This window comes from Papilio xuthus, unplaced genomic scaffold, assembly GCF_000836235.2.
Source record: "Papilio xuthus unplaced genomic scaffold, Pxut_1.1 DF827679.1, whole genome shotgun sequence".
Lineage (NCBI taxonomy): Eukaryota > Metazoa > Arthropoda > Insecta > Lepidoptera > Papilionidae > Papilio > Papilio xuthus.
Window position 1 is genome coordinate 1,559,503 of NW_013530970.1, and position 23,942 is coordinate 1,583,444.

At 33.5% G+C, this 23,942-nt stretch overlaps 5 protein-coding genes across 7 annotated transcripts in view; 3 read left to right on the plus strand and 2 right to left on the minus strand.

Moving 5' to 3' along the window:
• eIF4H1 (eukaryotic translation initiation factor 4H1) overlaps window positions 1-10,925 on the minus strand; it is a 12,166-nt gene extending 1,241 nt beyond the window's left edge. The window contains exons 1-6 of the mRNA XM_013312233.1: window positions 10,886-10,925; window positions 3,951-4,038; window positions 3,536-3,659; window positions 2,533-2,714; window positions 1,874-2,041; window positions 1-24 (exon numbers count right to left, since the gene is read on the minus strand). The exon at window positions 1-24 is cut by the window's left edge and continues 152 nt beyond it. Of these exons, the coding sequence (XP_013167687.1) occupies window positions 1-24; window positions 1,874-2,041; window positions 2,533-2,714; window positions 3,536-3,659; window positions 3,951-4,038; window positions 10,886-10,889 (590 nt within the window). The 5' untranslated portion in view covers window positions 10,890-10,925. The remainder of the gene's footprint in view (window positions 25-1,873; window positions 2,042-2,532; window positions 2,715-3,535; window positions 3,660-3,950; window positions 4,039-10,885) is intronic.
• On the plus strand, window positions 4,447-9,800 carry Mybbp1A (MYB binding protein 1a). Its single transcript, XM_013312229.1, has 6 exons — window positions 4,447-4,664; window positions 4,920-5,105; window positions 5,667-5,849; window positions 6,348-6,554; window positions 6,717-7,467; window positions 7,874-9,800. The coding sequence occupies exons 1-6, from the start codon at window positions 4,527-4,529 to the stop codon at window positions 9,781-9,783; spliced, it is 3,375 nt and encodes a 1,124-aa protein (XP_013167683.1). The 5' UTR covers window positions 4,447-4,526; the 3' UTR covers window positions 9,784-9,800.
• On the plus strand, window positions 10,361-13,831 carry Ube2g1 (ubiquitin-conjugating enzyme E2G 1). 2 transcript variants are annotated; one of them, XM_013312232.1, is made up of 5 exons: window positions 10,361-10,533; window positions 10,928-11,030; window positions 11,245-11,342; window positions 11,913-12,091; window positions 12,674-13,364. In XM_013312232.1, exons 1-5 carry the CDS (start codon window positions 10,488-10,490, stop codon window positions 12,752-12,754), a joined length of 507 nt encoding a protein of 168 aa, XP_013167686.1. In that variant the 5' UTR covers window positions 10,361-10,487; the 3' UTR covers window positions 12,755-13,364.
• Window positions 13,832-14,065: 234 nt separating this feature from the next.
• Rad9 (cell cycle checkpoint control protein Rad9) lies at window positions 14,066-16,005 on the minus strand. 2 transcript variants are annotated; one of them, XM_013312049.1, is made up of 4 exons: window positions 15,847-16,005; window positions 15,491-15,781; window positions 15,376-15,424; window positions 14,066-15,301 (listed from the first exon to the last, which is right to left on the minus strand). In XM_013312049.1, exons 1-4 carry the CDS (start codon window positions 15,878-15,880, stop codon window positions 14,557-14,559), a joined length of 1,119 nt encoding a protein of 372 aa, XP_013167503.1. In that variant the 5' UTR covers window positions 15,881-16,005; the 3' UTR covers window positions 14,066-14,556. The 2 variants fall into 2 exon arrangements, with proteins under 2 accessions (XP_013167503.1, XP_013167502.1); XM_013312048.1 differs by having other exon boundaries at window positions 14,068-15,301; window positions 15,376-15,781.
• Window positions 16,006-17,442: 1,437 nt separating this feature from the next.
• Window positions 17,443-23,141, plus strand: LOC106118040 (uncharacterized). Its single transcript, XM_013312598.1, has 6 exons — window positions 17,443-17,561; window positions 19,838-19,958; window positions 20,833-21,039; window positions 21,421-21,657; window positions 21,816-22,102; window positions 22,687-23,141. The coding sequence occupies exons 1-6, from the start codon at window positions 17,549-17,551 to the stop codon at window positions 23,085-23,087; spliced, it is 1,266 nt and encodes a 421-aa protein (XP_013168052.1). The 5' UTR covers window positions 17,443-17,548; the 3' UTR covers window positions 23,088-23,141.
• Window positions 23,142-23,942: the final 801 nt, after the last annotated feature.

Consider the following 23,942-nt stretch of genomic DNA (forward strand, 5'->3'; position numbering starts at 1 on the left):
CCCGCCCCCGCCGGCGCCCCACCGCTCCCCGCCGCTGCCTGATGAGCCGCCTCGTTCCCGCTCTGAAGCAAACGCATTCACTAGACAGAGAGTTATACACTATCATGAAATTAACTACTTACATTAAATTCTTTATTAGACAAAAAAATAACATCAGCGCCATCTAACGTAATCGCTAACACAACCTTCAGGTAAAGTGATCAATGTGCCCTCTTTTGGATCTTCCGAGTATGGATTTTATGAAAGGAAAAATTAAAAACTTTACATTTTATATAGATTTGGTAAAACATCTGTTGTATGAAATAAATAAAGTACACAATTTCTCCACTTACCTTTAAGTACTCAGAGGGTTCTAAAGTGTAAAATGTTAATATATGCAAGATAAATGCTTTAGCAGAATAAACATATTTTAGTAACAAGTTGCATTGTTGCGTGGAGAAAACCAATGAGAACTTAAAATATAGTAAAATTAATGAAATATGGTGATATTAATAAGTACTGATTACCAATAAACATTAGGGAACATACCTATACTACATGACCCATTTTTTTAGTTTTTTCTAAGTTTTTTTTAAGACTGCTTGCATACTTAAGTTACTAATGAATTATGTATTATGAAAAAGAACAACTAATGGCTACGTGACAAAAACCTGAGCCCCCCACCCCCGCTCCTGTGACTGACCGTAGTATTTTAACACGTTAGCTGCCAGAATGATTTTTCGAAAAACGAAAAAAAAATATTTTTTAAATTTTCTCCAAAACCGTTTGAAAACACCTAAAAATATATCTAATTTACATTGCTCATATACTTATTATTTACATATGAATGAAAGTATGGCTTGGCGGACACATAGTCCGACACAGCCTGGTTGAAACATTAGCTTGTCGGACATATAGTCCAACATGGCAGCTAACGTGTTAAAGACTCCCCCCCTAAACGAGTCACGTAGTATGAGTACGTTCCCTTACAGTGTCTTTCAAATAGGAATGTGCATGATCACACACCATTTAGTAACATCGAGGTATGAAATAAGTAGGCTCAGTAAAACTGGATTTAGGTTATTTTTTTGTAAATAAGAATTATATTAACGACTAGCTGTCGCCTGCGACTCCGTTATTAATGAAAACATTATTAGCCCATGTGTTATTCCAGACAATGTGCTACATCTATGCCAAGTTTCAGCGAGATCCATTCAGCCGTTTATATGGGAAAAAGAAAAGGGCTGTTTTTAGGGTTTCCCCGGTAATTATTCGAATTTTTCTCATCTTTTAAGCCTTTCCTAGACCTCCACGAACATTTCAAGATCATGATAAATAAATCCGTTCAGCCGTTCTCGAGTTTTAGTAAAACTGACGGAACAGCAATTTATTTTTATTTATATAGATATATGAATGAACATGTCAGTTGATATCTTTTGTGTAGTTAACATTATTTGCTAGTATTTACATTTAGTGTTTAGCTAAAGTTAGTACATTTAGTAATTAGTGAATGACAAACACATAAAGCTTTAGTTTTAATGCATGCAAAGAGAGAAGACTTGTATTGAATAATATAAAAAGTATTTTTATTTATTAGATTTGATCTCTTTATTCTCTTTATGAATTTAATTAGAAATGTGACACAAAAAATAATTTCATTCATAAATTAACCAGATGTTTGATTGGTTACTTATGACTGACTTCACATGTCCATCATCAACTCACTATACATCCACTAAGGAACTCGGAGTCTACCCTAATTTAGGGGTGACTTCACATGTTCGTGTTTTTTATTTACAACATGTTTTATGTAAATGTTTCAGCAGTGCTAACACAGAATTCAAGACTTCTCTCTATGGTTATAAATGAGTTGTTAGTGTTACCATGTGTGAACCCTCCACCCTGGCGCGGTCCTCTGCGGTCGGGCCCGTCGAAGTGGTCGTACGTACCGCGCCCCCCGCCGCCGCCGCCCCCCGCACCGCCGCCCTCCCGCCTGAACCCCCCGCGCCCGTCACGCCCGCCGTCACGACCGTCGCGCCGTCCGCGGTCGAAACCACCTCCTCTGTGTTGCAATATGAAAGGTTTTAAACTACCAAAATGAATGTTTAATTTGTCTATGGATAGAATTATAACATGTTAACAATCTTTGAATTGAAACAAGACAGTCCTGTCATTTAAAAAAATAAGAATTATTATCGCCAGCACAAATATAGACGGAAAGTAGGTGTAGAGTTATGAATTTAAGCACAACCATATATTAATGAAAAAAAAAAACTTTTTAATGAAAGTTAAATGCTAATATTATTCAACAAACACACAAAACTATTCGCTAAAGCCTTCAAAAAAAAAGAACTCAGAGTTATATACTAACAGGCTTATTACATAATTTATAACATACAGATACAATTCACAGATAATAAAATATTTTTGTTTTTTACAATAAATTATTTTGTTAAAAAAAGTAACTGATGTCCATAGACATCTCGAACATGTCTATGTATTGCTTTAAATGAAAACGGGGGGAACATATGTAAAGATAATTTAAGTTCATACCTGTCACTTCGCTTCTCTTCAGCCACATCGATTTTTACAACATTACCATCTACGATTAGTACACCATTCATTTCAATCGCTTTGACCAAATCATCCAAATCTTCAAATTCAACGTAACAAAATCCTTTGAATTTGTCTGTTTCTTTGTCCATAACAAGCCTAACATTTTTGATGGACAGTTCCTGAAACAAAAAGATATTTAGTAGAATCTTGATTTTTTTTATAAGTGAAGGGAGCAAACAAGCAGCGGGAACACCAAGGTGTTCATTGACACCCATGGCCATGAGCAATACCAGAGGAACCAGAATATTTGTTTCAACCATTCCAACTAAAACTTTATGCCATATTTATGATAATAGTTAAGTGGAAGCACTAACTGTAATTCATGACCACTTCATAGGAAGTAAATACTCTTTGTCACCTGACTTTTGCAACTTAGAAAATAATAGTTTCTTGAAATTCAGTATTTGAGTGTGCTAACAACTTTCATTATGACACTTTATATTATAATGAATGTACACTTAAAGTTTGTAGTTAAATTAGCTTAAAGTTTGTCTTATTTCTGTTTCAAATTTTACTTTATACTAATATTGTTACTAAAATTACTACAATTTGAAGTATTTTATAAAAGCCTAGTCTTACACATGTAATATATTTTACCTGTATTTGTATGTATAAGTCACATTTCCAAAACATAACATAGAATTAAAAAACTACAAGGATTCATTAATAACATCATTACTCCAGCATAGTAACTATCAGATGCAAGGTTAATAGTCATATATATGATGACATAATCAGCACTAAAATTGGATAATAAACAAAGGATATAAGCTCAATGTCATTAAAACTTTCTGACACAAAAAATCTGAATTAAGACACAATGAAATATTAATAGCAATAGTTTACATACATAATTACTTGAAAGCATCATAGGGTTTTATTTTACAAGACATTCAATGTTTAGTTTCAACAAAAGTGGGAACAAACCAAATTTACTCACAGGAAAAATTCTGTTAATATCGCCCTGGATGAGTCCAGATGGTAGGTTTCCAACATACGCCTTGTAGGGAGGCTCGGTAGGTAGCGGACGCCCGCCAAGATTCCTTCTACCGCCTCCAAAGTCCCTGTACGCATTATGAATTTATAACCTATAAATTTTGTTAAATGCAGCATTTTGATTAAATCTAATCATACAACAGCACAAGGGATTGTAAAGTAGTGCCGTAAATAATTAATATTCACACGATTCTATAAAATATCACTTTTTTGCAATGTGAATTTAACGGTGTGAAAAAACACTGTTAAAGCACTGCGCGCGGGCGAAATATTGTTTTTTCCAAAATATTTAAACTCTTGCCCACTAAATACAAGTAAATATCAGGAAAAGTTTTAAATGTATTTTCAAAATTAAATACCTGGGATTACCATCGTCAAATCCACTACGTCCTGCCATGTTTAGAAACATGGAATAATAATTGCGCGCGCATCTCTTTCTGGATATGCCTAAAATGTAGATAATCTATAAAGCCTTTCTTTATTAAAATCTTAATTAACAGCACACGAATCTTATTAGAAATATTATTTTTAGAGGTTTCGTATATGTCTGAATACGTTAAAAAATTATTTTAGTTAAAGTTTTACGATTTTGGCTCATGTTATGATCAATATTGTAAACAAAAATCAGCCAAGTAAAACTCTGAATCCTTGGGATTAGGAACAGACCCATACTTAGAAATTAAATTTTACAACTATATAATAATGTGCTGTTAGTTAAAATTCTTTTTCATTTCATTATATTTATGGTTAATTGTACATGGGTAATATCCCTTCTGTTTGTTACCAATTCCGAAGATTGCCATAATTTGGTTACTAATCAAAATCCAATGTGGCAACTTCTCTAGGAGTGTCAATGCCAATGCCATGCCATGCGGATTTCCTTCAAGAAGCTTAGACATTTGAAGTGATATATTTAGCAATGTTATATTAATAAAATGAATGAAATATCAAATACTAAACCTTTAGAGGTAAAATCTTCCTTATTAGATGCCTTTGAGTTATTAAAGGCAAACAAGGATGATGTGAAACTAAATGGCGGTGTTAGAATAATATCACGCCTTATGAACGTTGAGGTTAGTTTTTTATTTATATTTGAATAAAGCACTTAAAATATATAAGTTTTGGTTAATGCTAATGCACCAAAGAAGTACATTAAATTAGATGCGAATCAGCAATTTCTATCATTTTGATTATCAGAAATGAAATGCATATTTAATAAACCTTATGTTGAGCTTACATATACAGCTGATTACATTTAGTGATATTATGGCATTGCAAACCAATGAATTCACACCAATAGTTCTGTACAGTAATATGTTTTTATTCAGGGTGAAAAAGAAATACAGTATGTTTTACGAAGAGTGGTTAGAAGTTTGGGTGCCAATGTTCCAGACATGAGAACCGGACATTTTGCAATGCTTGTTGCACTGTTAAATAACTTTGAACAGATATCTGTCACACAATTATTTGAACTGATTAAAAAAGAGCTACATGCCAATGGATCATCGAAAAGTGTAAGTATCTTAGCAGTTTTACATAATTATATTAACATCAGAAAGATAGCTACTACAGAGAGTGTCGGTGGCTCCGGAGTTTAAGCACTTGACTTGTAATCTGCAGGTCCTGGGTTTGAACCCGCCATTTACCAATATGTTTTTTGATTTACATATGTACATTGATAAAACATTCTTGTGTCGAAGGAAAATATTATGATGCAACCTGCACATGTCTGCAAAGAAATTTAAAGAAATGTTGGAAGTCAACCAACCCGCAGTAGGCCAGACAGTTGACTATGGCATAGTCACCTGTAACTTAGGGTAGGCTCTGAGCCTCTCAGTGGGGACATAAAGTGAGCTGATGATATTTATATTACACAAGTAATATGGTTATCCATTACTAGTTGTTAAATGAAACTACAATAGGAGGATCAAATTCACTAAAACATATGTCCAAAATACTTTATTGATGTAACATTTCTGCCACATGCATATGCCTTCTTCAACCCTTGCATTGATAACATTTTGTTCTTCATTCTTCTACTCATTAATAAATTGAATTATAACTTTGTTTTTCAGGAGGTTGGTGATGTCGCACTCGGTCAGATTTTAGTATGCAGTGCCATTTTCCGATCTGGCCGCATGTTGAAATGTACAGAAGAAGAACAAAAACAAATTTTGACAACATTAATGAAAGCCAGTAATAAGAAGTCTTATTTAAACACAGCAGCATATATCTTGTTAATTGATTTTATAAATGGTGTAAGTTTACAATTTCTAGTTTAAAATAGATAAATGTTACTGCAATTATTTTACTAATATTATAAATGTGAATGTTTGGATGTATGGATGAATGATTGCTAGAAAGTATCTTTAGAACAGCTGCACAGATCTTGCAAAAATTTGTCATAGATGAAAACCATAGTGTGGAAGAACACAAAGATTACTAAGTTTTTAGTGAGTTTAATGCTGCAAGTAGTGGGTGATAGTAGAGATTGTAATCACATAAGTTAGAAAGTAATGAGATTGAATTTCTATAGTTGTAAAGATAGGGAAAGACTGAAGAAAGAATGTGTGAAAGAATCCATATGAAGGTACTGGCATCAGATATGACGGCTTATAATGAAGTATGGAAAGTAGTACATATTTTGACAACCCTCCATAAGGGAAAAGTCTGACTAACATTACTCTATGCTAGAAATGCCATAGAAAAAAATATTTCATCCAAAATGTTTTAATTGCATATATTTTTTTTTTAAGCTTGATGATGAACAATTCTCATTAGTGGTATGGTCAAACATTAAAGAGGATTTTAAAAAAGACTTGAAGGAGTACAACTTGGACTCTCTTTATTTTCTTCTAGTAGTCAGTACAAAGTTTCCCAAGAAGGTTAAAGTAAAGAAACTGTTATCTGTTCCTGAAATATTACATGAAGATAATTTGCAAATTATATGTGAAAAATTACTGGTAAGAATTTATTAATATCAACTAAAATATGTGCCACTTAATATCAAGTGGGTTTGTGGTTGAACACTAGTTTATACAATATATAAAAAAATAACATCAAATTTTATGGTGCTCATTTGCCGCCTTTAACTTATAAAAAAAAATCGATCTTTTTTATTTTAGGCGGGAATAGACTTCAGTTCAATACATCACCCTATTTATAAAGAAATTGGACGACAAATTGCAAAGTCATCACATTTAGTACAATTTTGGGTGACAGGTATTGACAGTCAACTTACAAAACATAATAGAAACAGAGAACTTGTATGCATTTCTCTGCTCACAACAATACTACAGAATCTTGATGACAATGTTGAAGTGATACCTGAACTATTAAGTACAAACTTTTTCAAACTATTCATGGATTGGTTCAAAGGTCTACAGACGGCCAGTAAGATAAGAAATAAACGAGATAATGAAGATGATAATAAAATAATGATTAAGAATGAAAAGGAACTACTGAATGCATTAGCAAAATCATTAAAATCGGACAAAGTTACAAGTAAAGTGAGAGTTGAAACTTTAAAGAAACTTTTATTCAATCCTGGTGAGATTAATTTCTCCGAAGTCACAGGAACTTCTATAATTAAATCTATAGCTGCTGATTTAGATAGCGATGGTGTAAAGAAGATAGCTAAACTATTAAAAAATGTTTTAATGAATACTTCAAAGAAAACCATCAAAGAAGATGTAGAACGAAATTGGTATAATAATGAGAGGGTTAAAGCTGCAGAGCTTTTATCATTTCTCGTGAGTCATGATGCTATCAAAGATGATACGGAGTTTAAAATAACTAATATGAAGTTATTAATGTGTTTTGGTTTCTTTAAAATTGGTGGAGACGAGACAGTTGCTGTGAGTGGTGAGCTAGCAGGTAAAATTATATACTCTATTTGTAAAATTATTATGAAAACTAGCTGTCGCCCGCGACACCTTCCGCGACGTCCGGACTATGTTCTATATCTATGTCAAAATACAACAAGCCATTAAGCCTATATATATGGGCAACCGTCACTTCGCTATTTCAGCGATTTCAGGTGGCTGCTCGCTCGTTTGCCATCTTACGATATAAAAAAAAGCATTCCAGATGTACCTTTAAACAAATATCCATCTAAACATTCCCATTTATAACATTAGTAAGATCTATCATCTTTCATCATCAGCTCACTATATGTCTCCATAGACGGGCTCGGAGCCTAACCTAAGTTAAGGGTTACTAGTCCATAGTAAGATGTCTAATCATAAAAGATATTAATTAAAATAAATTTCTTTTTTTCTAGGTTCCATCAAATCTTGCTTCTACAGATGTTTCTCATCACGTTTTTCGAATGTTGACAACTTAGTTACTGTTTTATCATCATTATGCAATTTCATATCAACAATATTAGAAAAGGAACAAGTCAGGGCAAAAATTGAGAAGCAGTTTACATCAGAAAATATGGAATGTTGGCAAATGGTAACATCGATATGTGAAAAAATAGAAGACGCAGATTCAAAATCGAAAGTAGACAATGTTTTTCTTATACTGCTTTATCAGTTGGGATTGTTTTTATTTTCGGAGCCAGCACATGTTAAAGTTGCTAGAAGTTCTATTAAAGAATTAAAAAGTTGCTATGAACATTATAGAAAAGCAAATAAACAAAAGAAGCAAGATATATCAAATGATGAGCCTGAATGGATTGAAGTTTTGGTAGAAGTGTTACTTTCCATATTGTCAATTGAATCCAGTGTACTTCGTTCTGTAGTGCAATGTGTTTTTAGATTACTTTGGGAATATTTAACACCATCGTCTATTGGACAAATAGTTTCCGTTATAGACCCTGAAAGTGAAGCAAATCCACTGACAGTAGACAGTGAGTCAGATGATGACGACAAAGATGAATCTGACGACAATAATTCTGACAATGATGATGAAAATACATCAAAAATGAATGGTGAATCTGAAGACAGTGATAATAGTGACAGTGATGTTGATGATAATGATGACGATGAAGACATGAAAATACCTGATCAGTTAAGAATGGCAGTACAAAAAGCATTAGGTAGTGCAGCACCGGAAACCGACACAGAAAGTATAGATGCTGATGCAATCAACGAAGAAGAAGGAAAGAAACTTGATGATGCTCTCGCAGAAGCATTTAAACAATTTCAGCAAGGCAAGAATAAGAAATCAAAAAAAGATCGCAAAGATAAAAAGGCTTTATCAGATTTTAGAGTCAGAGTATTGGATTTAATTGACATATATTTGGAAAAGGATCCCGCGATGGATGTTTGTCTAGCAATGATAGCGCCATTGACGAGGTGTTTAGAGTTCTGTATGCAAGATAATCAATTAATAGAATTGGAAAATAGAGTTAGAAAAACCATAAAAAATCTATGTAAAATCAGAAAATTCTCTTCCACACAGGATGTTACTGTTGACATATTAAGTGACTGTTTGAAATCTATTATTGACAAAGGTGGAAGGTCACATTTCATGTTCCAAGCTTTAGGTGATGTTGTCACTTTCTTTGCAACATTTATAATACATTGTTCACTTAAAGTTACTGTCAACACACCCAAAAAGAAAAAGCCTACAATGCTTCTTGACATTTTTAAAGATGCTCTTCAGAACTATTTCCGAAATCGTAACTGTTTGCTTCCAATAATTTTCTTCCACAATATTCTCCAAACAGAATGGGATAATACATACGATCTTGTGACTATAATATTAGAGAATATTTTTAATAAAGATGTACGCCATTTTAGACGTAATGAAGGTATCGAACTTTTGTCAGGATTTTATAGAGCACTGAATAGGAATAAGCCATGCACAGAAACACTTTTGACGAAATTAAATAATATAGAAAGTGAATTTGAAAAACAACTTTCAACCATTGTTACACTTGAAGAGTTCAAAGTAAAGACTAACTTTGTAACTTTATTAAAGAAATTGATTAATACAATGAAAGGATTCCACGAAAGTAGTCAAATTAAAACTAATTTGAATTTCCAAACTTTATTAAATTTGGTAACTCAAATTAAGACGACAGGAAAATGTGAAAATGTTAATAATCAAGCAAACAAAAATCCCCAAAACAATCAAAAATCTGGTAAAAAGAAGAAAAATAAAAGAAAACAATCACAAAACCGACTTACTGAACCTCCAACGAAAAAAGTAAAAAATGATGTTAACGGGACAGTTAAATAAATTTTAATAATGATTATGGTTTGAATAAACATAATTAATTTTTTAAACAAATTGTTTTAATTCTCGTTGTTTTAATCTCGCATAAAAGGATTTTTTCATCTCTTCATTTTTTTATTAATCTTTCATACCATGTGTTTCTAAGAGCGAAATCCTTGTTTAAACCATTGTTATCTCTGTTTTTTCAAAGACTTTTGTCTTAGAAATCAACCTTAAATAAGTTTTTTAATTATGAAGTCCTGTTCGTCGATAAAAGGTATAATTAATCCGCATAATAATTACTTCCGAGGCTTTGCCATAGCTGATAATATGTAAAACAATCAGAACCTAAATATACACCAGGTTCGGGGTCCCAAACATCTAACAAATACAGAAAAGGTCCTGACATGACGAAGACCATCCTGTCCTAAAGGGTTACTCTAATAATCCTAGCGGAAGTCCCATTTCAAACAAATGTATTCAAGCACTAGAGTTTGTATTCATAAAATAAATGAACAGTACAAATACTATTTACTAAAATTATCTGTATTTTCTAAAATAGTAGTTTTCTATGGTAGTTTCTTATAATATTGGCAATGGCAACATTGCTTCGCCGGAAACAAGCAACAACTCATATGTTTCACAAACTGCACAAAACTCAGCCAGCCATCTTTTGTGGGAAAATCATTTATTTCGTGTCGTCAGGGTAAATTTCATAATTGTAATTAATGTCAGAGCCACAGTCTTCGCTTTTATTAAAAAAGCAACTAGCAGGTAAATGTAGTATATAGTCATAAATTATTTTTGATCATTGTGTGAGCGTCAAGCGATCATGTATCCATGCAATCATTGACCTTACTGTGCCGAAATTTAGAGACGATAATGCTTAATAATAAGGATCATTTAAAATTTGCACTTAAATTGTATATCTCGACAAATTATGAAACTCCGCATTATATACCTAATCGCGTAAGTAAAATCAATATTCGCAATGACAGACATTCGTTGCCAAAGTCAAATAAAGAAGTGACTAGGTGTTTCGAAATGTTTACGCTAACTTGGCAAAGAATCACGTTACATTTATAATAATAAAATATTTAAAAGTAGGTATAGTTTTATAACTTACGCATACGAAGACGTCACTGAAAATTTACGTCTGCTTTTTCAGAACTAAACAAAAATCCAGTGGAAGGTTTTTCTGCTGGATTAATAGACGACAATGACATTTACAGATGGGAAGTTCTCATTATTGGGCCTCCAGACACATTGTAGTAAGTAGAATATATATCACATTTGTCATAATAAATGTAATTTATATTTAAATATAATTTTTTTGAACCTAAGTTTCTGTTAGTGGGTATGGATGTTAGGTAAGTAATTTAAGTCTTATTTTAACCTGGAAAGTCAAGAATATAATATGTCTAAACAGTTTTTTAATTTAATTGCTTCTTTTTTTAATGATAAAAGTGCTTGATCTTTTCACAGTGAGGGTGGATTCTTCAAAGCACACTTACATTTTCCAAAAGAGTATCCTTTGAGGCCACCACGGATGAAATTTGTCACTGAAATTTGGCATCCAAATAGTAAGTTACATTGTTTCCATTATACTAAACAATGACAAACATATTCCTGATACACTTGACATATTTAACAAAGACAAAATGAAATTTGTTGTCCAAATTAATCATTTTAATTCAAACACTAATTAATTATGCTTATAAAACATATTAATTATAATGTTTCATACATAAGACATAGTAATAGTTTATTTTTCATTAAGTTTATTGCAAAATGACCCAGAAATTCTAATGATTTATTACATTGTTGTCTCTACTATATAAAAGCATGTGGACAGTGAAAACCCACTCTAATACTGAACTGAAGTTAAAATATTCAGATCCACAGACTGCACAATTTGCTTTAGTACTTGAAAAGCATACTGGTATTAAAATTGACACACTTCTGCCTTATGGAATCAGCACTACTGAAATTACAGAGCCTGTTATTTATGCTAACTTTCTAAAAGTTCTTTAATTCTTTAGTTATTAATTAAAAACAAAACACACACATGTAACATGGAGGCATAGATTACATATTTCTATTTGGAATGGTACTCACAAGTTTTTTTCATAATGTTTATAATAAATTTTCAGTTGAAAAGAATGGTGATGTATGTATATCAATATTGCATGAGCCCGGAGATGACAAATGGGGTTATGAGAAGGCATCGGAGAGATGGTTACCCGTTCATACGGTAGAGACAATTCTTATAAGTGTCATTTCTATGCTGGCTGATCCTAACGATGAGAGTCCTGCTAATGTTGATGCTGCAGTAAGTTTTTTAATATTATTAACTGTTTGTGGAGCTTGGTATATACTTTTTTTGGTAATTTTTCTATTCTGTTCAGAGCTTTAGAATTATTGGACCGTGTTGGTGTGAAATACACTTAAAAATGTCTCTAATGTTTCGTGAAGATTTTTAGCTTGTTGATGCTACTATGAAAAGAGTTTGAAATGTTTGTGTGATTTTTTGTACCATTATCATATTACAAGTATCATTTTTGTTTACTGAAAAGACAAATTAACATTTAATGTGTCTTGAAATTTCATACAAAACACTCATAATAACATACATGTAATTGTTTGTCTTCACAGAAAGAATGGAGGGAGCGATATTCGGATTTCAAAAAGAAAGTTGCCAGATGTGTTAGGAAAAGTCAAGAAGATTGCTTTTAGGAGCGGAGGGATTATAAATATAACAGAATTTTGCAATTGGAAAAGGGCTATACATTACAGCAAAACACATAGAGATAACAGTTTCACCACATTAGGTTCACAACATTCGCAGGCATACCTGCCCGCAGTTGACAGTCCGACAATCGTAGCCGAGTCCTCATTCCGTTTCTTTTTGCAGAAAGAGTGGAGAGAATCATATTCGGAGTTTAAAAGAAAAGTAGCACAGTGTGTAAGAAAGAGTCAAGAGGATTGTTCCTAATTAACAGTGCCCTTTTTCATTGATTTATTTGGATAGTGAGTGTTTGGTGATGCAATCGAGACATTGCAGGCTGGCCACAACGTGACACAGTGCAAGCGCCCACCCATCCGGGCTAGAGACAATATTGAAATTGATTTAAAATAAATACTTATTGTAATGAAATGGTATCGCTGCCGTATTTTATAAATAATAAATTAAAAGTAGTATCCAAGGTCTTTTTCATCTTTTTTAAGACATGTTAGCTAGCTATTGTTATGATATAAAAGTGTATGATAATTTTTTTTATAGAAAAACAAATCTGCATTTGTTCTTATAACTTCTCTCACATATGTAATTAATGTTTGATCTCTTTAAAATAGAAACCAAATCAGAAATAATTTAGTTGTATTTATTACTCGTGGAAAATGTTTATATTATATTGCTTATGAGCACACAATAATTGTATAAAAATGGTAAAATGCAATGCCTAATATTGTGCCTGTGAATAAATGTTTAGTTACCGCGATACATTGATAATTTGATGTTCTCCTGTACCGCATGTCACTAGTGCTAATTTTAGTAGTGAAATTTTAATAATAATTTTGTCTGAATAAATGCATATTTTGTAAAATTATCTTTGTATATTGGTCCACCTTGCCCAACAGCACATGGTTATATAAATTGCACATAACAATGGTGTTTCATTTTATAGAAATATATAATAAATTGCTATTGAATTGTAAAATCAATTGGATAATAGTTTTAAGTAAACTTTAAACAAGTGTACCTTAAAAATACATAGCTTTTGGAGACATTTTTTATAAAACAAGCATATAAATTATTTTATTGAATAGCTTTCATAACAATGTAATGTTACAGTTGCTGTTATTCAATATACACATACAAAATTATTCTAATCTAAAAACTATTTAATTTGAAGGTATCAAATGCTTTCGAACAAAATTCTGTTATAAATATTACTTTTAGCTAAAGGCAAATTTTCACATTAATGCATGATCAAAAAATTAAATAATTTGTCATATTAAAAATTAATTATAAAAATCGAAGCCTTCAAGTGTTTGTGAGGAATGTTCAATTTTCTTTGTGTATGTATATTTTTACTATAAAATCATAATGCAGTGCTAATACTTTTTCATTTTTACCCAATTCATTAATCTTACTAATATCAATGCGAAAGTTTAGATGGTTGGTTGTTTTTTAGGGTTCCCTACCTCGAAAGGAAAATAACGGAACCTTTATAGGATCACTTTGTTGTCCATCCGTCTGTCTGTCAAGACCCTTTTTTTCCTACTTCAAAATCACGATGAAATTTGGCATAGATGTAAAACATAATCTGGAAGAATACATGCCTATTACTTTTTTAAATTTTGTAAAAGTGGATGTTGAAATGAGAGATTTGCCATCTCTATAAAAAAATCTATAACCTCTACTTCGCTGGTTAGGGTGTGATTACACAATATTACATAGGATTTGACTTGTATCTTCTATGACCAGATATACAGTAACGTTTTAGAATTCAAGGGGTGAAAAGAAACGAAAATTTGAAAGTCTAAACTGCAATATGTAAATTTTCATTGACAGATTGCTGATTTTATCTGAGTAGTAGTGCATGAACCTATTTAGTAATGCCTAAAACATACTTGTTAATTACAGTATAATTTTAGCCAAGAACTTGGTAAATTAAGGTTATGCATATTCGTAAACTTCTCATCGAAACCAATAATTATTCTGGGACTTTATCATTATAAGTTAAGAAATTCTTCAATGTGCATAAAGAAAAATGAACAAAAGAAATGAAAACTTTATTCACTATCAGAGTTCCCTGCTAGCACTACATCTTGTGTGCTTCTCGGATCAAATGTACTTTCAAAACATTTTTTGAACAATGATTTTATCATTGTCTTTGACGTAGGTGATGCTGGTATATTATCACAATCTTTTATATCAACTAAATTGTTATTTTCTACATTAACACTATTATCACAGTTATTCGTAGGAATTTCTTCATTAGGAATATCTACAAAGTTAAAAAGATGTGAATCTTCATCTAGACATTTTGATATATCCTCTTCTAAGTGTGGTTTTTTACTTGCTGATTCTGTTAAATTACTTGAGTCTTTTCTTTTATTTCTTTCAACCCTTGAACTTTTTTGCGTTGTGGATGCTTGTGTGGTCACATCTGGCTTGGTGGTTGCTAGCACAAAATGTGCTTCTAACGTTGTACCATTGTGGATAATAAAGACTATAGGTTTACCAGTTGTTTCAAATTGTATTTGAATAGGTAAGCCAAGTGCTTCCGCAAATGTTAATAATGCTTTGAATTCTTTCATAGTGAATGTCACTGCTGTCTCTTCATCTACGGTATAACTGTCAAATTCCTCCGATTTAATATTGATTTGTGTTCGTATAATTTTTGATAAATCAATATTATCATCGATGTAATTTCTTAACAGTATTGAATGTGACAATGCTTCTAATGTGACTTGGTCATCGGAACTTTGGAAGTTGCTAATTGCTTCGGAAAGAATTCTCTGTGAGGATGTTATTCTAAAACCATAATAATTTATTTCATATAAAACTGATATAAATAAAAATTTATTGATTTATCTTTGATTACATACCGATTTGGCACTAAATCCTTGGTGTAAACTGCTTGTGTTACTTTACTGTCTAAAATTGACACATAATGAGTTTTAATTATCCCATGTTTACATTTAAACTGGAAAATTAACTTACACTGGTCTAGTTCTAGTTTAATTTCTAAATTCTCTACTTGTTTATCCATATGAGCTGGTGACTTAAAAGTATTTAGAGCAGACTTCATCGATATTTTACACTTAGGGCCATCATTATCATTATTTGAGTTATAATTGTAGTTAAAATATGAAAAGAAGTTTTTATTAAATTTAACCATTGCATAAGCTGACTCTGCAGTATTTAGTGTTCTTAATCGAACACAATCTACTAAGGATTCCAAATATAGTTCATCTCCGAATCTTGCTAATGCATGTATAGTTCTTCCTAAAACTAAAAACAAAGTGTGAAAAATTTTATACCAAAGAAATTAATTCAAATAATAGAATGTCAGTAACCTTTCACGTTGGGACCTGGCACATAACATTTCATTTCTCTCAAAATAAAACTTGTATATATTTTAGTAATACTATTAATACTTAATTAAACATAACAACCGAAATTAAAAATTTGAATAAAATCACGTATCCGACGAACAGCTTAATGACATTGACAGATCTTTTGGGTGACAGATAACAGTGACTTATGACGTACTGATTATTTTTTACCAAATGCCAACAATAATCATAACCATTCTGCCAAAATTTGAGATTGAGGATTTTATATGAGGATCAGATGAAATGAGTGCCAATGTATCTTTAAGCTGCTTTAAACAACAAAACATTTTTTTTGTCATTGCCGTTAGACCGTCAGTCTGGCGCTGCTTTATTGTCTGCACAGAAACCAAAATTATTAAAGTTTTTTAATTAAGTTGAATATGTTTACAGTGCAACAATACAGCGCCTTTTATTAATCACATAGCATGTTTTATTTTGCATTATTGTGGATTAAGATCTTTATTTATATATATAAGAATCTCGTGAAAGCTGAATCCGAATAATTGTTGTTATATACTAAGTCTTAGCTAACAAGGTTACCTAAGTTACATTTGAAATCGACTACCATTATTGCGATAATCGTATCCGTAAATGGATTAATAGCGATGAGTCTCGACCATTGCCTTAAGAAGCTCTCGCTAAACAGTTGGATTCGAAAGGTAGTTATTTTAGAAACCGCGCGTATTGTGAGGAGGTTCCTTTCTCTGCAGCCCTGACACTGTTACTTAAATGTGGTGGAGTATTTTGATATATTTTACTCCATTATTGTTATTTTCTGTAAGCTTTCATTTTTGTAAAATATACATAAATATATTAAATTACGGAATAATATTAAAATTGTTAAGACAACAGATAAACACGAAAACTGCAAAATTGTTACTGTTTTACCAGACAGACAAAGACGGTTATGGTTTTCGCGCATACGTAAGTTTGTTTTAAGGTTTGGGTTTGAATTTAGGTAAATTCCATTGCAAGACGAGACTGGAGGGGAAAAGAAAGTTATTTGCACTGGAAACCTGTACACACACCCCGTTGGAGCTTTACACAATTTAACCGCCAAAATTTAATTTAATTTACTAACAAACAGATTTTTACTTCATACTTTGAATTTGTTTGTGTTTGTAGAGATCGTGGGAATTTAAGACGTCATCATTTTAGTCACAGTTTAAAAATGTAATTTAATCTTTTCGTAATCTTATCAATTGTCACTAATCAGTTGTTTATTAAACGAAATATGATTATGTGTTATTATGCAAACATCTGCTCAAAGGTTTAAATCTTACTAAAATTATAAATGCGAATGTTTTGATGGATGGATGTTTTTTACGAGGTATCTTCAGAATGGCTGCATGGATCTCACTAAAATTTAGCACAGATGTAGAACATAGTATGAAAGAACACATAGGCTACTTATTATGTTTTTTTTTAAATTCCGCACGGACGGAGTAGCGGGCGACAGCTACTAAAATATAACTCAGCCTTTCAATACCTCAACATGTGTTTGATTATCATATTTTTTTATCTGTTAGCAGTTTATATAAGATCTTATGAATTCGGCGACTAAGACCAGTATAACGTGAAATGACCGCTAACGAAGAAGCTTTCAAGATTACCGTGTTACAATAATACGCGATTTTTTTTTTAATTTACGTAATTAATAATCATGGATTTGACAGGTGGGAATAAAATATTTTTTTTTTAAATATTTTATGATGTTGCATTGAATATATCTGCCACACAAAATCTTATTGTCATATTTGTTTTTCATGAAATAATGAGGATAACATTTTTTGTTCTGCTGTTTCGGCAGTGAAAGCGCTTATTGGAAAGCTTATTTGGATACACAAAGAAAGTTAGGTTAAGTATCCACTTCCGTAGTTCCAATTGATTGATTATATGATTTTGTTCAGATTTACAAAACAAAACTGGGTAGTAGATGTACCAGAGACAAATATATCGATTGGAATAAGGGTATCCTAAAAAGACGAGTAGCGAGATAAGTGAGTTAGGTCATATGGAGACAATCGGAAAATTCTGTGTGTCCGTATACAAAAAAGTTGTATGTATGATGTATACCGAGACAAAACATTTTAGGATCTCAATTTTTTTTAAAGTGATGAAGCGGTGGCCGTGGATAAACTAACGTAGATTCCACGGTCCGGTTGGGCGTAGGAGAACACCGCGGGGTTTAGTGGGTAGTCCGGTTTTGTTCCCAGGCCGGGAGTCCCACACGAAACCGTCCCTGCTGCCCCCGCAGCACGGACGGCGAAGTGCATAAACGCATTCCCCGCGTTAACAAAAAAAAAGTGATGAAGCGGTATTTTTCCTGAATATCAATATTTCGACAGTGCGAACATGTAACAAAACTAGCTACTTGCTTAAATGCAAATTAAAAACAAATATACAATATGTACAAAGACATAAATATCCATTCGTCAGTGTTAATTTATTTAACAAATATTTCTAGTCGTGATATTCCTTTGTCAAAAAAACTGTACAAGAAAAATATATAGCTGTCTCTGATCTTTTCGAACAATATGAGAGGGACGTCAATATGTTATGTTGTGCCTGTCATCGTGATGTTCGATCAATTGAAAAGCTTGTTAACCATGAATTTAAATAATGTATGCTTGATTGACAATTGTTAATTTGATTTTTGTCTCGTTTTTTTAAGTGCATGATGGCAATAATAAGATTCGCCATTACAATTCCATACTAAAAACAATTCCAATTTACAACGAAATAATTCCAGAATAATTTACTGGGCTGCGTGTCGATGACCTTGGGCCGCTAAAATATTTGAAAAGACTACGTTGGCAACTGAGTTATTCAGTGACGGTGTTAGAATAGGACGCGGTTGGGCGACCACCCAGGGCGATCGAGAGAATAAAGCGCCACAGTTTCGCATAGCCCTCTTCACCAATGCCACATAAAAGACTATGTTAAGTCTTCAAAAGCATGGTAATATAATGGCGTTTCAGAAATCTCGCCCAGGGCGCTAGTAGAGCTCAAACCGTTACGGTTATTTTGTTGATTACAATAACACTCACATAAATATACGTAGGTCTAGAAAGAGACGGATAGTGTTACTGTGGACATGACGATTGAAATCAAGAAATCGATCTGTGTTAAGAGCCCCCGTAAACTAGGGACTAAATAAACGGGCTAATATTAGCTAGTTAGGTAGGCTCCAAAACATGCGCTGAATTATAATTGTGCTAATTTTGTAACCAAATTAATATTCTTTTTATGTACTACGTAATCGGAATTTTTATAAATATTGTTAATTCTAAAAATGTCTTCTAGTTTGAGTTGAATAAAGCCAGTTTAAACATATTTAACAATAATAGTATTTTTTTTAATAATGATAAATATTCAGTTGAATATTTGCATCTTGCACATGCATAAAATTAGTCATCGTCAATAAAAAAAATATTGATAAAGCAATCTACAGCAGCGTAGATTAAAATATTTCTTGATATAGACTGTGTACATTATCAATATATTGTACAACGCTAGTTTTCACAACAAAAGCATCTGTACAAAAATATATTAACATACTTATTTTTTTTTCTCATAAGGTGGCAAATGAGAAAGCTACCTGAATTCACTGTTAAAGCGAAGCAGCTGCTGACCACAGATATCAGCAATTGCTAATGCGTTGCTCATCATCGATCGACGGAGAAAGGGACGCTCGAAAATTTCCTTTTCTAATGCGTTCGCTCCTCCGTGAAATCAAATTTCTCTTCCCTCCTTTTATTTTAATAATTGGGAAGGGAAAGGGACTTAGGTCTTTCTCTTAAAAAAATATTTGCAGCCGCATGTTCACATACAAAAAGCAATGTAGTATACCAAGAAAAAAAAAAAAAAATTAAACACCCCAGTTTTTGGGTGAACGATTTTGATTTTTTTTTAGTCTCTTTTGTTGAATTTTATTTTGTCTGTTTTTCAGTCGAACAATATATGGAAGGTCTCTTAAGTAAAGAGGCCTACGACCATCCCTCTGATTCGGTGGCTCCGGAAAAGTTGGAATTAACACTGCCCGATTGGTACGATGAAAAACTATTTAAAAAGTAAGTTATAATTTAAATAATAGTAATTACGTTTTAAATAAAAATATAGATTTGAACGACTGTATTTTAAGAATTGAACAGGGCCGGCGTTAGAATAGGGCGCGGTTGAGCGACCGCCCAGGGCGTTAGACAGAAAAGGGCGTCACAAGTTTTCGAATAACACAGTGTCAAGTAATCCTGGTAGCTACCAAATCAAAGCGAGGGCATGGTTAAAATAAAATCGCTAATAAAGCATAGATTTTCATTATTTGTGTAAACATTGTTTTTTTGAAGCAAGAATAAAAAATAAATATTATTTTAGTAATGTCTGTTATTATTAATCTATTATATTTTTCGATTTGAGAGCTTTAAATTCCCGATATGGCGTATCCTTATGGAAACTGTATAGTCTTAATTAAAATGTATTTTAAATCCTACATAACACAATCTCGTTGATTTTTTTAAATGTATCAATCCAAATCTATTAACGTAGCGCCCAATGCTTTCAACGGCAGTATCATCATCATCATCAGCCAGTACTAGTCCACTGCTGGACATAGGCCTCTCCCATGGCACGCCACTGAGCACGATCCTCGACCACTCTCATCCAGCTCTTGCCAGCTGCCCTGCGAAGATCATCGCTCCACCGAGTCTGAGGATGTCCTACGCTACGTTATAATGTCGTGTAATCGTAGTGATTAAAAAAAATCTTGTTAAGCATCACGTGTACAATAACGGATTTGTTTCCAACCACGTGTTTGAACTAAAACAATAAACGATTCATACATTTTTTTCTATCATTTTAATATATTCTAAACACTATTAAATAGTACTCTTAAGAATACGACGTAATATATGAATTATGTATGAGGATTAATCTGTTAATTTGTTTAAGGGGCCAACGATTCTTCTGGAAACATTGCTTCGGCCTATCTTTCGTGATGATGCCGGGACTGGTGGCTGTGTTCTCGGTGCCCACCATATTGGAGGTGTTGGCCAGTTCAGGAAAGTCATCGTCAAAGTACACCGCTTTTAAGCGATACGTCGCAACGTTCCTGCACTTCCAGTCATGGTTGACTCATGATCTGAAGCCGGGTAGTGTGTAAGTACTGGTTTATAAACATATTGAGAAAAAAAAACATCAAACAAACTTCAGAAATTGCAAGAGTAAGATTCTTTATTGTTTTTATTATTTTCGTAACGTATTTTAGTAAATAATAATCTTACTTCGTACTTAATATTATGAATGCGAATGTTTGGATGGACGGATGTTTGTTTGAAGGTATATCCGGAACGGCTTAACGGATCTTGATGAAATTTGGCACATATATAAAACACAGTCTGGAAGAACACATAGGCTACTCACTTAAGTTTTTTTTTAATTGCGACAGAGTTGCGGGCTACGGCTAGTTAGAATCATAAATGTTCCGGTAAAATGTAAATAAGCAAAACCAAACTATAACAAGGTTTACGTAATCTTCAGATCATGGAGATCCCTTTACGCTGTTCGATCTCAACATTTAAGAAACGGTCGCGCAGCTCGCTTGAAGAAGAATGGAACAATCTCTCAGCGCGACTTGGCTCTCACTCAGTTTGGCGTCATCGGTCTCGGCATCCTGAAGCCAGACCGTTTCGGCTTGCGGCAGGAGGACCCGGAGGATTGGGAAGGCTACAACCATCTTTGGGGAGTTCTCGGCTATATGCTGGGTTTGGAAGATAAGTAAGTGTAATTTGTTTCTCTACGATTTAGTAGAATACTATTGTTTTTAGCAGAATATGCTTTTTTCTGTTTTCGGAACATCTAGTATATAAACTAAGATTTTAGGATTAAGATGATCGGAAAAAAGACTTTACACAAGAGTTTTAATCATTACACAGGTACAATATGTGTCGAAGAACAATGGATGAAACCCGTGAGGTGTGTAAGCTAATACTGGAGCGTGTGTACACACCGTGTCTGGAGAACGTGCCGGAGTACTTCGAGCACATGGCGCGTGTCATGATGGACGGGATGTGGGCGGTGAATGGCGCAGCGGAGGCCGGCAGCCTCATGTACGTCACCAAGAACCTGGCCGAAGTGCCCGGGTACATTCTCACCGAGGCCGAGAGGATCGCGCTGCAGGCAAAGCTGAAAGAGAAGCTGGCTGGAAAAAATAAGGATTCTGGTAAGTACAGTGATTAGAATCTAGCAGACTCGAAAAATACTTAGATATAATAAGTTAAACCAATTTTTTTCTGTGCCTATAAGAAGCGAAGATTTTTTTATATTATAAGGTGGCAAACGAGCGAGCGGCCACCTGAAATCGCTGAAATAGCGAAGTGACCGTTGCCCATAGACGGAGGAGAGGATGCAAAGAAAGAAAATATTTCCCTTTCCATGCATCCTCTCGTCCAGAAAGTCTACTACCACTTCCCATCCTTTACTTATAAGAAAAAGGGTGGGAAGGGAAAGAGGACTAAGTTAGGCCTCCGGGACGTACACTCATCAGACGAAACGCGGAATTGCTTCCACTTGACGCCTGTCTTCTGTGTGGTCGTGGTATTTCACCGGGCGAGCCGGGACAATTCGTGCGAAGATGTTAAAGCGGGCTCTACCACTGTAATTCACTGTACCACTGTACCTCCATGGGCGTCGTTGAACACCTCGGTGTTCCCGCTGCTCGTTTGCCCCCTTCTGTTATAAAAAAAAATCCCAAATTATTTGTAGCACTTTATTGCCGAGGTAATTACAAAAGGTATCTCAATACAGGTGTGGATGTATCAACATTGGTACAGAAATGCAGTGTAGACGGTCTCCCTGACTTGCCGCCGCGACGCCTCTACCTCAAAGACTACGACAGTTGGAACACTATTCCTGAATACCAGAAGTTATCTTACGGGTCTAAATATAAATTAGCTATTTTATCTTTATTCATAGCTTTCTATTCGACCTCCTTCGGTCGTTTTGTGCTTAATCTGTATTATAAAATGATAATGTTTTTGGCGGAATATTTTCCATACGTTGCCTTCTTTTTGTATGGCATCAAGAAATCTTATGTAGATATATTCAAAGATCCAGAATATGATGATACTAAGAATATACCTAACTCGGAATATTACAAGCCTCAACCTCCAGAACCCTGGTACAAAGTTCTAGTGTCTTTTTGGTAAAATGATTTTATTAAATACTTCAATATAAATATGAATAGAATAATTTGCAGCAAATTTTGTATTTTTATTTACCATTAGTTTTTATTGTCCTGGAAAAAACTCAGATATAAGATTTTATAAAGTTGTTTGAGTTTAGTTACATAGAGGTAAATGTACACAGACACAGAAAAACGGAAAAGGTTCGTCATACCTGCACTTGTCCTTGCAGTGCAGGGCTATATTTTTTTGGCCAAATTAAAAATATAAAATGTTATGTTATATTAGAGCTAATAGCAAGGTCACTGTCTACTATTTTGCAAAATTATCTCGTTTATTCCATTACTTTGAGTTTGTACATACAGATGATTACTAATTACAATAAAAATACTAATTCAACAGTGGTAGAGCCCGCTTTAACATCTTCGCACGAATTGGCCCGGCTCGCCTGGTGAAATACCACGACCACATAGAAGACAGGCGTGAAGTGGAAGCAATTCCGCGTTTCGTCTGATGAGTGTGCGTCCCGGAGGCCTAATTTAGTCCTCTTTCCCTTCCCATCCTTTTCTTTATAAGGAAAGGATGGGAAGTGGAAGTGGACTTTACGGATAAGAGGATGCATGGAAAGGGAAGATATTTTCTTTCTGTGCATCCTCTCCTCCGTCGATTAAAGGTAGGCAGCGCATATGCAATTGCGTATGTCTATGGGCAGCAGTCACTTCGCTATTTCAGCGATTTCAGGTGGCTGCTCGCTCGTTTGCCACCTTTTGATATAAAAAAAAAAAAATAATAACATCCGGATAGTATCTTGCATAATCTAAAGCACTTAATGTTACCATGTCTAAATGAAGATGAGCTTATTTATGCTGGAAACACCAA